The following is a 15,850-nucleotide window of genomic DNA, read 5'->3' on the forward strand; positions in this document are numbered from 1 at the left end:
TTTATGATTCATATTGTGTTTGATTGTGTGGTTTTATCAAGTCTTTGCCCACTTATTCATATGATTTGCATGTATTTACAATTCCTTCCTAAAAATATTCTATGATTGATAACCTGCTTTCTAAAGATCTTTTAGTTATATATTTTTATCTTCCTTTGTACCATTCGATGCCGTGATCTATGTGTTAAGTGTTTCAGGCTTCATAGGGCAGGAATGGCGTAAGGAATGAAGAGGAAGCATGCAAAAATGGAAGGAACAAAAAGAATTGAGGGGATGATCAGCGAGAAGTCACGCGGTCGCATGGATGACCCAACCGCGCGAAATGGAAGAAATCACATGACGCGCTCGCGAGCCTGACGCAACCGCACGGATTGGAAGCTGCACGAACGACGCGAATGCGTGGACGACGCGCACGCATGGTACGAGAAACGCTGAGTGATGCGAACGCATGGACGACACGGCCGCGTGACGTGCGCAATCTGCAGAATTTCAGATGTCGCTGGCAAAGTTTCTGGGCCACATTTCAACCCAGTTTTCGGCCCAGAAACACAGATTAGAGCCAGGGAACATGCAGAGACAGAGAACAACATTCATTCCGCATAATTTTTAGTTTTAGATCTGAATTTACTCCTCTCCTAGGTTTTCTTACTTGAACATTCATAATTAGGATTTTGAAGATTTTGGCTTTAGCTTTGGAGAATAGTCTACCTCCGGTACTAGTCACTGTAGTTTTTTATTTATTTTTCATTTATTCTTCCATATTCTTAATTCCTCCAGAGTTGCCATTGGATTATTTTCACAAGTTATTAATATAGAACTATTTTTATTTTTAATTAATCCCTTTCATTATTTTTATTATGTCTTCTTTTATTTTTCCCATTGATTCTGTGAAGTCTATAATTATGATGAGTGAGTAGTTCCATAACTTGATTGGGAGATGATTGAAAGGAAACCTTGAGTTGAATTACTCAAGAGAGAAATTGTAATTGGGTTTATTGTTGGATCACCCTCTAGTCATTGACACTAGTCCTTCCCAAGGGAGAAGATTAGGACTTGTGACTAGAAACAACTTTCCAACTTGCTTGACTTTCCTTTACCTAGTAAAGGATAACTAAGCAGAGCAACCTTCAATTATTAATTAATCTTGAGAGTACTTCAACAAGAATAGGGCTTCCAACTAATCTACTCCCAGTCAAGGCTTTTATTTAAATTATCTAAATTCTCTGATTTAATTTCCTATTTATCAACTCAACCATTTTTGAAAATACCTGATTAATAAAATAGCACATCTTTCTGCAACTCGTTGGGAGACGACCTGGGATTCAGTATTTTATTTCAATATTGTGACAACCCTTCTAAATTGATAAACGGATTTTCAGCCGGTTAAGGACTATACTTGCAACGTATATCTTATAATAATTTCTTAACTCGCCAATTTTCGCCACGTTAGGGCCACATATAGTTGTTCGGTCAGGGTGACCAACACCTAGTGGCGGCAATGGTTGTGCCAGATGACCTACCCATTCACCATCCAGCTGCTCTAGATCTACATCAGCCAGAGGATGGTCATCTTCCAGAGCTGCGGCCAGCTGTCGGGGGAGGAAGAGGTAGAGGGCGGGGTAGAGCTAGAGGGAGAGGTAGACGCAGTGGAGGCCGAGGGAGGCAGGGCCATGACGAGGTTCACCGCGACAAAGACTTAGTCAGGTTGCCAACGCATGGGGCAGAGGGAGTTGGCCGGGCCGAGGATGTCGGACATACTGTTGGCACTCTCTCAGGACCCGTCCCCGGAGACTACTTGTCTCTGAGACCACCTAGGTCACACTACTCTGAGGCCGGGACCAGCCACCAGGGGCATACATCGGAGGTCAGGGGCCATCTGCATTTTGATTTGGGGACCCAGTTTGAGCTGCCATTCAGCCCATCGGAGCTCGGGCCCCAGATGGACTACGAGTCCATCTTGGATACTTAGGACATGATTGATGTGACAATGTTGGTGCCTGACTGGATTATGGGGTTGATGCAGGGAGGTGATGGCGGGTTGCCGAATGTTATGGCGATGCCACAGCATACCAGCTATGACACATGGATGATCCGTCTAGTGGATCATCCTCCACTGCAGATATAAGTGAAAATAAGTGGCTTGCAATGTTGGAAAGCCTCAATATACGGTGAAAACGTCTAAAAAACTCGATGAAACATGACGGTGTCGGCGGAACCAGGCCATGACTGTGTCCCAAGTTGCACCCAAGTACCTAAAGATCCATTATCAATTAGCACATATAGATGGTGTCTTTTTTAATAGTGAATAACCATATTGAAATATATCTTATCGGGCAAGTATATCTACATAGCGAATAACCAACGAGGAAGCTTGTTGTATGACTCCTCCCAATTATCCATACATTCTTGCAATGACTCTCTGTTTTGCAAGGCAAACCTTTCTGTAGGACGCCTTGTAACTGAAGTGATTCTCCACACCTCCTTGCAAAACCCTGATGCTGATTGTTGGATCTGCTTTGACCATTGTGAAAATGTGTTGAGCAATCACTTTCGAATCCAACCTACGATGGTCTTGACCCATCGATGTTTGCATGCAAGTATGAGGACCAGTGTATCTCCTAACCTCCCACTTTTCTTACATTCAGCGATATGATATGAGTATGCTCCAAGAACAACCGGGCCCGAACTTGATACACTGTGCATTATACCTCAACTGGTCTCTCTATACTATTTTATACTCTGCAACCCTCCTGATGCTATACCTCTTAACTGCGAACATGACTTCTTCCTTGTTTTGAAATTGTTGTCCAACCTCGAACTCATTGCTTGGATCCTCTTTGGGGCCTCCTTGGGTAAATGACCAATCCGAAGTCATTGCATCGAGATTCAATCTGGAGAAATGATCCAGCCGGCCATATTGTCGAGAAATGGCAGGCTGTGTCAAAGCGAATTGTGTGTCACCGTAGTAGTTCATCTCTTCTTCCTCGTCACCGTCATCAGAAATTTCGGGTGGTTCATCATCAGCATCGTCTCTATCATCGGGGTTAACTTCATACTGATCCATCATCGGATCCCTGATAGCAAAACCCTCATGACTTTCAACATCGTCACCCATCATGTCAGCATTACGAACTTCAACATTAGACCTCTCTTGACTACCTTCATGTGGTATATTTAGATCCACCATCGTCCTTCTGATATTTTGTCTAACAGCTCCGCTCAACGGACTATCATCGACAGTATCTGCAGATGATCCTCGGCCACCCAACTCAATGAGGAACACGAATAATTCCAACAAATGAACATTTGTCCATCGGTTGTACCACGACCTTATAAGACGTACGTACTCGTCGTCACGTAAACGATACCTGATTCAAAACAACAGAAATATTTCTCACAACCGTGGTCTAATAGATATACTATCAACAAAGTCAAGACAACTGTGATATACCTTTTATAAAACAAACTATCATCTACTTCGGTTAAATATCTGTAGTAAATTTTTTCACCATTTTTGTCTCTTGCTGTCCGACGGAATGCAATATCAGATTCTTCAACGTTGTTAGACTTTGACTTCCGATGTCATATAGGTAATTATCTGTTGCCCTAATCTAAAAACGATAGAACCTTTTTCATCGTACACTATTTCACCATCATAATCGATGGATAACAATGGATTCCTTGACATTGTAGAGAAAAAATGTCAATAATAAGAACAAAAATGGAAAATTAAATTGTGGTTATCAACTCCGCTCTCCAACAGACATACTTTTATTTTTGAAACCCAACCTAGAGTTTGCCCAGAAGTGCGACGAATTTGCTCCTAATACCAAAAAAAATTATATTCTAAAATTTAAAGTTCAAATATCTTTTTTTAAAAATTAATTATTTTTTTATTTTATATTAAAAAAATCCTGGATTTTTAGAACTATTGCTTCTTTTGCTTCTGCAAAATATAAGAATGTTACATGTGAATAAAATCTTTTTGGAAGTGGAAAACTGTATTGTGTAAACCAGCGACGAAGCTTCCTGGCAACTTCTCTTCTACAACCTTGATTACGACACAAAACGGGGAATAGCTATCGTCCATGCATTTTTCTTTAAAAAAGAATAATATTCTAAAAATTCAATTTCGGCACATCTGGAAAAGAATGAAAAAAGCAGTGTGTAATTTGCCAAAAACAAGTGTAAAGGGAGGGTTAATTGCCCTATAGATTTAGAATGTCAAAGTTATGAGCATTTTAATATTAAATTTGAATGATACGGCAGATAACTTTTTAAAAGAATTTGTAATATATTTTTTAAAAATAAAATATCAAATAAAAATGTAAAATTTTTAGAAGATTTTGTAATAGACTTAAAAAATTTTTGAGAAAAAACATAATATAAATTCTTAAAAAATATTAAAATATCAAACTTATAAATACTTAAAAAATTACAACATTAAACACGATTTGTTCTTTTGTCGCGAATCAATAAGTCTACCCTTATAATGTTTTAAAAATTTATTAGATATTCTTTTATGAACTTAAAAATTTATCAAATATTTTATTTTCTTTAAAAATTTATAAGTTCATGACAAAATTTTTTAAAACCTAATTGTGTTATGATGCCCGATATAAACATGCGACACGATACGGAATATACTCACACACGAATTTTAAAATTTATAACATACGGGGACATATATATATATATAAAATATAAGGTAGTGTTTGGTTGATGTCCATGTCTCATTGAGACATCGACACGTAACACATGTCTGCTGTTTGGTTTGGTGAGACACAGATTTTTGATGGACACGGAAAGACACAGATGGATACGAAGATACTAAATTAGTGTACCTCCAATTTAATGAGACACTAAGACACAACTTATGAGACACTATTTTTTTACTATTTTATCCTTATTCAATTTTTAAATTTTCAAAATTTATCCTCTTATCTCTTTAAATATTTTTTTTACTTCCTCTTTTAAATTCTACAACCAAATTTATTTTTCTATTTTCTTAAAAAAATTATACATTTAATTTTTTATTTATTTAAATTTTAATTAATCTTTGATAAATTTCGGACTTTGATTTTCTATTTTTTTCAAAAAAAATTATATATTTAATATTTAAATGATAATTTGAGATGATATTAAAAGAAAAAAATAGGGGAAGAAATAAAAATTTAATGGTTATGACACGTAGCCTTTGAGGTGATGGATGTGTAGCGGTGTTGGTAAAATTTGTGGTTGAATAAAGGGTAATTCAGACTTTTTCAAATATTTGTGTCTTGTTCATTATTTTTACCAAATATAATACATAGACACAAATATTTTATGTCTATGTCTTTAGTGTATGTGTCTTTGTGTCTATGTCTATGTCTCATTCTATACATCAACCAACGGAGCCTAAAGTATCTTTTAGATAAATCATAATAATATTTTGATATTTTATTAATATTAAAATATAAATTAATTTTTTAATTATTTTTAATGTCTTATTTTAATTATATCAAATATTTAAAATATTTTTTGTTTTAATAAATAATAATATATACTATATCTAAATTCATTTTAAGAATTTATGTTAAAAATAAGACTGAATACGCTAACATGTAATAGTATTTATGTATGTCTAAACGTGTTCGAAAATTTTTTTTTTTATTTTTTATTAGAGTTATACTACCTGTATCTTAAAATCAGCTACCAAAATCAACCACTAATATAAAATACATGTTGAAATATAAATATATATTAAAAATAAATAAAACTATATATATATTTATATACAAATATATTAATAACTAATTTTAAATTTTTAAAAATTAATTTTAATATACAAATAATATTTTTATTTTTATTAAAATACAATTAAATATAATATACACACGTATTAAATAAATATCAATAAATATTATATTAAAAATATATCTTATACCCATATACAATAACTCAGGAAAGCCCCCGTGGTTCATAGGTTATTCACTTATTCTCTAAATTAATTCACCGTCTAAATTTTGTAAACGAATATTTTAGTAAGCTATCTTTAAAAAAGTGTAGAGAAGCATAGATAACTATTTGGGATTTTGGGGTTTGGCACACCCATTTCAGTTATCACTTATCACTGTCGCCAGTATCATCACCCTCATTCCTCATACATATATTCAACTATTCATCAATCTTAATTCAAGTCCTGTGTTTGTTTTTTTCTCTTTAGATACAACTCTGTTCTCCGATCATCAGTGAAAACCATGGGAAAGGACAGGAAAGTGGGAGTGGCAATGGACTTCTCAAAGAGCAGCAAGAATGCTCTGAAATGGGCACTTGACAACTTGGCTGATAAAGGTGACACTTTCTACATCATCCACATCAACCCTAATTCTCCTGATGAATCTCGTAACCAGCTTTGGCTCAAAGATGGTTCTCGTAAGTGTTTTCTTTTCTCTTTTCTTTTTATTGCAGATTTTGTTTTAATCCTGTTATTGATCTGATCTGACTTCGTTTGGTTATGTTTGCAGCTCTGATTCCTTTGACGGAGTTTAGAGAGCAAGAGATTATGAACAAGTATGCAGTTCAAACTGATATTGAGGTTCTTGATTTGCTTGACACTGCTGCAAGACAAAAGGAGGTTTCTTTTTTTTTTTTTTACTTTTTTAATTATTTTATTTTTGTTCTAATCTCTGTTTGCTTTTGTTGTTCTCTCTGTTTTTCTCTGTTTTGATTTTTTGGCATAGATTGTTCTAGAGGTACCTTTATGAGTGAAGTTATGTTTTGATTCAGGTGAACATTGTTGCAAAAATTTATTGGGGTGACGCAAGAGAGAAACTTCTGGATTCTATTGAAGATCTGAAACTGGACTCAATTGTACTGGGAAGCAGGGGACTTAGCACAATCCAAAGGTGTGTATTTTATTTATTTATTTATTCATTTTGGGTACAATTCCCTGTTTTTATTGTTCTTTGGAGTATAGTTTAGAAAAAGAAATTAGGATCACATAAGTTAATTGGCTTTTGTGTGTACTGAAAAGACAAAAGATACAATTAATATATGGAAAAGTTTTTTGGTAGATAATATAATGGAAGAGTGTAAAAACAATTATTTGTTCTTATTGAAGATTTTTTTGAGTCTACCAAAAAAAAATTTCTTGTGAAAATAACGATATATATAATTTTGAAAAACACATAATCAGTGGTTATGGTGACTGGTGGTTGGTTGTAAAACCACCTAAAAATATTATTTAATTTTCTTCTTATTTTTTTTTAAACTTTCATTTTCGTTATATCTTCTTAACCAAATACCAAGATTAGATTTAGACATTAGAATCAAAGATTATACTGCAATCATATTTTTAAGTTTAAAGGTGTAATTCAAGCTTTAAAATTATTAGAGTAAGAATATATTTAGACCATATTTTCTGTAAAATTTATTTGTAAATAGATCATAGTTTAAAATTTTGGAAAATTTATATTTTTCAATTAAATTCAATAAATATGACAGTCAGGGCAGCAAAATAAATGAATAAGAGAGGAGATCTTAAAAACTTTGTTAAAGAAATAGATATTTCAGAAATTCTGAAAAACATGAATCACAATCACCTGTCATGTTCTTATTTTTTTATACGGAATAAGAAAATCATGCCTATTGCTTGATTGATACACCTCTACATAATATCTTTCTCTATTTATTGTGACTTGGATCTCAAAAACCAGGATAATATTGGGAAGTGTTAGCAACTTTGTGATGACACATGCCCCATGCCCTGTTACCATTGTCAAGGATTCAAGCACCACCAAGTAGTGTATACATATGATGATCAATTTGTTGGGAGAGCATTTCAGTAATCTTTATCTTTGTCTAGCTCTATATGACTATATACTATACTCTTTCTATATTTATGTTCTTTGTATTGTGGCTTCAGTGTTGAGAATTGAGAATAAGGTATTATTTTATATTTTCCATATTATCAAAAGTATAATGTAATTTGAGGAGACATATTAGGGATTATATGTCTTTGGATTCTCATTTGTGACGGGAGTTGAGATTGTGACTTTTTGTCGTTTGGTTGTTATACTTTGAGCTCATATCTTAATAAGTTCTTGGCAATTTACAGCGTAAATAATAAATTACTAGTAAACAAGTGAAAAGGTCTAAACATCTTTCTAAGGTCAAGACTTTGAATCTATAAAAAAAAAAAAAAAAAAATCAAAATGGAACCCTAACTTTAACCATATATCCGTTCATATTTAGATGCGTGCCATTTTCAAAAGGAGTTGCTGAGATATTTGGTAATTCAAATCTAAAGTGTGAGCTACAGGATAAGATTTTTATGCTTCGTTAATTAGTCTGCCTTTTCGGACAACACGGTCATGGACGGTGACAATTCCATTTTTCTAGTAGTATATTATTGCCAACCACTTTGTCATCATGCCCATTTGGGCACATGGTACATGGTATTCATCATTGTCAATTCTTCCAATATTCCTACCCATGCTTTGCACATAGCATTTGGTTGGGAGCGCATGCTCCGGGCAGCACTAGGTCACTAGCAAGCAATGCACCTGTGAGGTAAAGGCACTAACACAAATATGTGAGTGTCATTTTTTAGATGTATTTCGGTTTTATTATATTATTTATTTCTTAATATAATCGAATCTATTTGTGTTGTATTGTGTTAATGTTTTTACTTTTTAGATGAATATCTTTTCTATATACTATATTTTGATTGATAATACAGTATTTCTTTATATATATAAGATTTCAGCCATAGAAAAAAAAAATTATAATGCAGCCTACCCTGCTAAAATAGGAGATCAAAAAACTTTAGCCTATTCCAATATTTTTTGAAAAATTCAAAATTTTTTATTAAGTTAATTAAAATAAATAATAAATTTTATAATTTGATAATCAATTAATTATAAAAAATACTATATAAAATTCATAAGTCTACAAAAATTTTGATATAAAAGTATAAAAAAGACTTAGCTTTTTTGCATTTATATAAAAAAACAAAAGAATTTGGTTGCTAAGCCATTCTTTTTTACCAAAGTCAGCAAGTTAAGCCGGATAAGTTTCGCGTGACTTTTTCTTTTGGCAAGTTAAACGAACTAGTCTTATAGGTTTCAGCCTGTTTGCCATCTTTATAATCGTCCGGTCCGGCCCGCTAAAGTGAAACGAGTAAAACTCTCTAGAAATACTCACTAAAACATAATTAAACTAAATCCTAGCTCTTTCTAATTTGTTCCTTTGATTCTCTTCCTTTAAAAATTTGGTGCATTGAAACCTTTTCGATCCCAAATATCCGCATTCACATGCTCTAGTAAGTGAGTCACGTGAAAGCACCGATACGTACATCGGTCAATCTCCATTTACTTTATGTATTTTCTTCTTTATCCATACTTTTTTCATTATTTTATATCATTAATGCCACTAAAACCTAAAATACTCAAGGAAAACATATTACTACTTCGAATGAAAAAAAAAGAAATAATATTAACGATTTAAAACCTTGGAAAGTATGGTTTTAAATATTAAACTCAATGAAAAAATATTCATAAAGATCTCAAATTACTCAGAATTGTATAAATTAATTGATAAACTCTACAATTCATAATGTACTTTAAAACAATGAAATAGAGTTTATCGTTATTCTAAGAGAATATTAGCATATATATGTTGGTGCCTTCTATGGTACCTATTATCTTATTGTACCTATGGTGACTACAAAGAAGTTTACCAATTAGTTGTGGACATTTGGTAACTGAAAGCGTATCACTAAAAGTGTTGCTTAAAGAGAAAGTGTTACCCTTAATCGTTAACTTGGCTCTGATACCAAATTTTTAATTTGGATTTTTCTTTTAATTTCTTTTTCGAAATTTCTATTTGTATAGGTGCTTTATAAAAAGTATTGACCATAATTTTTCAATTTTGTTTTAGTTTATAATATTCTTTTTTGCATGGATTATTGTATATAAAATCTTTTATCTGTTTGTCTTTTTCTTTAATATAATTTCTCAAATCCTCAATAACTTCTTTTATTTCTTCACTTTCTCCTGTTTCTAAATATCTGTTTAATTTTTCAATTTCATTCTCCATTTTTTCTTTTAACAGCTTTAATTCTTTTAAATCATAATATGGTGTTCCATGCATTTATAAATTTTTTAAGTTTAGCTCTAACTTGTTCATATTTGTTCTTATTTCTATCCTTTTTATTATAAGGTCATTAATTTCGAATTGAAGATTATTTAATTCTCTTTTATATTCTTTTATTTTACTTTTTAATTTTTTCGCCCTTTTTTTTATTTTATTTTCTGGTCTTTCAATCTTTGTATACTTCATTAGTTATCTTAGAATTTCTGCAAATTCTATCATCGATTCATCATTATTTTCTAGAGATTCTATTAATTTTTCTAACTCTTTGGTGCACGAAATTGTGATCTATACTTTTCACAACTCAAATAATCCCCGGTAATGAATCCAAAAACTTGGTGTTCAATACCATGGCATAAACACAACTTCGCACAACTAACCAGCAAGTGTACTGGGTCGTCCAAGTAATAAACCTTACGCGAGTAAGAGTCGATCCCACAGAGATTGTTGGTATGAAGCAAGTTATGGTCACCTTGTAAATCTTAGTCAGGCAAACTCAAATGGATATAGGTGATATACGAATAAAACATAAAGATAAAGATAGAGATACTTATGTAATTCATTGGTGGGAATTTCAGATAAGTGTATGAAAATGCTTGTCCCTTCCGTCTCTCTGCTTTCCTACTGTCTTCATCCAATCCTTCTTACTCCTTTCCATGGCAAGCTTATGCAAGGGTTTCACCGTTGTCAGTGGCTACCTCCCATCCTCTCAGTGGAAATGTTCAACGCACCCTGTCACGGCACGGCTATCCATCTGTCGGTTCTCAATCAGGCCGGAATAGAATCCAGTGATTCTTTTGCGTCTGTCACTAACGCCCCGCCTTCAGGAGTTTGAAGCACGTCACAGTCATTCAATCATTGAATCCTACTCAGAATACCACAGACAAGGTTAGACCTTCCGGATTCTCTTGAATGCCGCCATCAGTTCTAGCCTATACCACGAAGACTCTGATCTCACGGAATGGCTGGCTCGGTTGTCAGGCGAGCGTTCGGTTGTCAGGCGATCAACCATGCATCGTGTATCAGGAATCCAAGAGATATTCACCCAATCTAAGGTAGAACGGAGGTGGTTGTCAGTCACACGTTCATAGGTGAGAATGATGATAAGTGTCACGGATCATCACCTTCATCAAGTTGAAGAACAAGTGATATCTTGGAACAAGAACAAGCGGAATTGAATAGAAGAACAATATTAATTGCATTAATACTCGAGGTACACAAGAGCTCCACACCTTAATCTATGGTGTGTAGAAATTCCACCGTTGAAAATACATAAGAATAAGGTCTAGCCATGGCCGAATGGCCAGCCTCCCAAAGAGGGTTCAATCATAAAAACATGATCAAAAGCTCCCTTCCGATTACGAATACAATAGTAAAAGGTCCTATAAATAGAGAACTAGTAGCCTAGGGTGTACAGAGATGAGTAAATGACATAAAAATCCACTTCCGGGCCCACTTGGTGTGTGCTTGGGCTGAGCATTGAAGCATTTTCGTGTAGAGACTCTTCTTGGAGTTAAACGCCAGCTTTTATGCCAGTTTGGGCGTTTAACTCCCATCCTTGTGCCAGTTTCGGCGTTTAATGCTGGAATTTCTGAGGGTGACTTTGAACGCCGGTTTGGGCCATCAAATCTTGAGTAAAGTATGGACTATCATATATTGCTGGAAAGCCCAGGATGTCTACTTTCCAACGCCGTTGAGAGTGCGCCAATTGGGCTTCTGTAGCTCCAGAAAATCCACTTCGAGTGCAGGGAGGTCAGAATCCAACTGCATCTGCAGTCCTTTTCAGTCTCTGAATCAGATTTTTGCTCAGGTCCCTCAATTTCAGCCAGAAAATACCTGAAATCACAGAAAAACACACAAACTCATAGTAAAGTCCAGAAAAGTGAATTTTAACTAAAAACTAATAAAAATATACTAAAAACTAACTAGATCATACTAAAAACATACTAAAAACAATGCCAAAAAGCGTACAAATTATCCGCTCATCACAACACCAAACTTAAATTGTTTCTTGTCCTCAAGCAACTGAAAATCAAACAAGATAAAAAGAAGAGAATATACAATGAATTCCAAAAACATCTATGAAGATCAGTATTAATTAGATGAGCGGGACTTTTAGCTTTTTGCCTCTGAACAGTTTTGGCATCTCACTCTATCCTTTGAAATTCAGAATGATTGGCTTCTTTAGGAACTCAGAATCCAGATAGTGTCATTGATTCTCCTAGTTAAGTATGATGATTCTTGAACATAGCTACTTATTGAGTCTTGGCCGTGGCCCAAAGCATTCTGTCTTCCAGTATTACCACCGGATACATACATGCCACAGACACATAATTGGGTGAACCTTTTCAGATTGTGACTTAGCTTTGCTAGAGTCCCCAATTAGAGGTGTCCAGGGTTCTTAAGCACACTCTTTTTGCCTTGGATCACAACTTTATTTCTTTCTTTTTCTTTTTCTCCCTTTTTTTTTCGTTTTTTCCTTCTCTCTTTTTTTTTCCGAAATTTTTTTTGTATTCACTGCTTTTTCTTGCTTCAAGAATCATTTTTATGATTTTTCAGATCCTCAGTAACATGTCTCCTTTTTCATCATTCTTTCAAGAGCCAACATTCATGAACCACAAATTCAAAAGGCATATGCACTGTTTAAACATACATTCAGAAAACAAAAGCATTGCCACCACATCAAAATAATTAAACTGTTATAAAATTCAAAATTCATGCAATTCTTTTCTTTTTCAATTAAGAACATTTTTCATTCAAGAAAGGTGATGGATTCATAGGACATTCATAACTTTAAGGCATAGACACTAAGACACTAATGATCACAAGACACAAACATAGATAAACATAAGCATAAAATTCAAAAAACAAGAAAATAAAGAACAAGGAAATTAAAGAACGGGTCCACCTTAGTGATGGCGGCTTGTTCTTCTTCTTGAAGATCCTATAGAGTGCTTGACTTCCTCAATGTCTCTTCCTTATCTTTGTTGCTCCTCTCTCATGATTCTTTGATCTTCTCTAATTTCATGGAGGATGATGGAGTGTTCTTGGTGCTCCACCCTTAGTTGTCCCATGTTGGAACTCAATTCTCCTAGGGAGGTGTTTAGTTGCTCCCAATAGTTTTGTGGAGGAAAGTGCATCCCTTGAGGAATCTCAGGGATCTCATGATGAGTGGGGTCTCTTGTGTGCTCCATCCTCTTCTTAGTGATGGGCTTGTCCTCATCAATGGGAATGTCTCCCTCTATGTCAACTCCAACTGAATAACAGAGGTGACAAATGAGATGAGGAAAGGCTAACCTTGCCAAGGTAGAGGACTTGTCCGCCACCTTATACAGTTCTTGGGATATAACCTCATGAACTTCTATTTCTTCTCCAATCATGATGCTATGAATCATGATAGCCCGGTCTATGGTAACTTCGGATCGGTTGCTAGTGGGAATGATTGAGCGTTGTATAAACTCTAACCATCCTCTAGCCACGGGTTTGAGGTCATGCCTTCTCAATTGAACCGGCTTCCCTCTTGAATCTCTCTTCCATTGGGTGCCCTCTTCACAAATGACTGTGAGGACTTGGTCCAACCTTTGATCAAAGTTGACCCTTTTAGTGTAAGGATGTTCATCTCCTTGCATCATGGGCAAGTTGAATGCCAACCTTACATTTTCCGGACTAAAATCCAAGTATTTCCCCCGAACCATAGTAAGCCAATTCTTTGGATCCGGGTTCACACTTTGATCATGGTTCTTGGTGATCCATGCATTGGCATAGAACTCTTGAACCATTAAGATTCCGACTTGTTGAATGGGGTTGGTAAGAACTTCCCAACCTCTTCTTCGGATCTCATGTCGGATCTCCGGATATTCACTCTTTTTGAGTGAAAAAGGGACCTCGGGGATCACCTTCTTCAAGGCCACAACTTCATAGAAGTGGTCTTGATGCACCCTTGAGATGAATCTCTCCAGCTCCCATGACTCGGAGGTGGAAGCTTTTGCCTTCCCTTTCCTCTTTCTAGAGGTTTCTCCGGCCTTGGATGCCATAAATGGTTATGGAAAAACAAAAAGCAATGCTTTTACCACACCAAACTTAAAAGGTTTGCTCGTCCTCGAGCAAAAGAAGAAAGAAGAGAGTAGAAGAAGAAGAAATGAGAACGAAGGGAATGGCTTTGTGTTCGGCCAAAAAGGGGGAGAAATGGTGTTTAGGTTGTGTGAAAATGAAGGAGTGAAGATGGGTTTATATAGGAGTGGGGGGGTGATGGTTCGGTCATGGATGGGAGGGTTTGGGTGGGAAAGTGGTTTGAATTTGAATGGTGGGGTAGGTGGGGTTTTATGAAGGATGGATGTGAGTGGTGAAGAGAAAGATGGGATTTGATAGGTGAAGGGTTTTTGGGGAAGAGGAGTTGAGGTGATTGGTGAATGGGTGAAGAAGAGAGAGAGTGGTGGGGTAGGTGGGGATCCTGTGGGGTCCACAGATCCTGAGATGTCAAGGAAAAGTCATCCCTGCACCAAATGGCATGCAAAAATGCGTTTCTGGCCAATTCTGGCGTTAAACGCCGGGCTGATGCCCATTTCTGGCGTTTAACGCCAAGTGCTTGCCCTTTTCTGGCATTTAACGCCAGTCTGGTGCCCCTTTCTGGCGTTAAACGGCCAGAATGGTGCCAGACTGGGCGTTAAACGCCCATCTGCTAGCCTTACTGGCGTTTAAACGCCAGCAGGTTCTTCCTCCAGGGTGTGCTATTTTTCTTTCTGTTTTTCATTCTGTTTTTGCTTTTTTCATTGATTTTGTGACTTCTCATGATCATCAACCTACAAAAGAACATAAAATAACAAAAGAGAATAGATAAAATATAACATTGGGTTGCCTCCCAACAAGCGCTTCTTTAATGTCAGTAGCTTGACAGAGGGCTCTCATGGAGCCTCACAGATACTCAGAGCAATGTTGGAACCTCCCAACACCAAACTTAGAGTTTGAATGTGGGGGTTCAACACCAAACTTAGAGTTTGGTTGTGGCCTCCCAACACCAAACTTAGAGTTTGACTGTGGGGGCTCTGTTTGGCTCTGTTTTGAGAGAAGCTCTTCATGCTTCCTCTCCATGGTGACGGAGGGATATCCTTGAGCCTTAAACACAAAGGATTGTCCATTCACTTGAATGATCAATTCTCCTCTATCTACATCAACCACAGTCTTTGCTGTGGCTAGGAAGGGTCTACCAAGGATGATGGATTCATCCATGCATTTCCCAGTCTCAAGAACTATGAAATCAGTAGGGATGTAATGGTCTTCAACCTTTACCAGAACATCCTCTACAAGTCCATAAGCTTGTTTTCTTGAGTTGTCTGCCATCTCTAGTGAGATTTTTGCAGCTTGCACCTCAAAGATCCCTAGCTTCTCCATTACAGAGAGAGGCATGAGGTTTACACTTGACCCTAGGTCACACAAGGCCTTCTTGAAGGTCATGGTGCCAATGGTACAAGGTATTGAAAACTTCCCAGGATCCTGTCTCTTTTGAAATAATTTCTGCCTAGACAAGTCATCCAGTTCTTTGGTGAGCAAAGGAGGTTCATCCTCCCAAGCCTCATTTCCAAATAACTTGTCATTTAGCTTCATGATTGCTCCAAGGTATTTGGCAACTTGCTCTTCAGTGACATATTCATCCTCTTCAGAGGAAGAATACTCATCAGAGCTCATGAATGGCAGAAGTAAGTCCAATGGAATCTCTATG

At 35.8% G+C, this 15,850-nt stretch overlaps 1 protein-coding gene across 1 annotated transcript; it reads left to right on the forward strand.

Moving 5' to 3' along the window:
• Positions 1-5,943: 5,943 nt before the first annotated feature.
• Positions 5,944-8,056, forward strand: LOC112796954 (universal stress protein PHOS32). Its single transcript, XM_025839647.2, has 4 exons — positions 5,944-6,414; positions 6,507-6,616; positions 6,769-6,887; positions 7,698-8,056. The coding sequence occupies exons 1-4, from the start codon at positions 6,240-6,242 to the stop codon at positions 7,783-7,785; spliced, it is 492 nt and encodes a 163-aa protein (XP_025695432.1). The 5' UTR covers positions 5,944-6,239; the 3' UTR covers positions 7,786-8,056.
• Positions 8,057-15,850: the final 7,794 nt, after the last annotated feature.

This window comes from Arachis hypogaea, chromosome 4 (genome assembly GCF_003086295.3).
Source record: "Arachis hypogaea cultivar Tifrunner chromosome 4, arahy.Tifrunner.gnm2.J5K5, whole genome shotgun sequence".
Classification (NCBI taxonomy): Eukaryota; Viridiplantae; Streptophyta; class Magnoliopsida; order Fabales; family Fabaceae; genus Arachis; species Arachis hypogaea.

What these genes read in the sequence shown, in the direction of transcription:
- LOC112796954 (XM_025839647.2), top strand. Translation starts at nt 6,240, where the DNA reads ATGGGAAAGGACAGGAAAGTGGGAGTGGCAATGGACTTCTCAAAGAGC. An exon ending in CTGCTGCAAGACAAAAGGAG is followed by an intron (nt 6,617 to 6,768) that starts GTTTCTTTTTTT and finishes GTTTTGATTCAG; the next exon opens with GTGAACATTGTTGCAAAAAT. An exon ending in GGACTTAGCACAATCCAAAG is followed by an intron (nt 6,888 to 7,697) that starts GTGTGTATTTTA and finishes CTCAAAAACCAG; the next exon opens with GATAATATTGGGAAGTGTTA.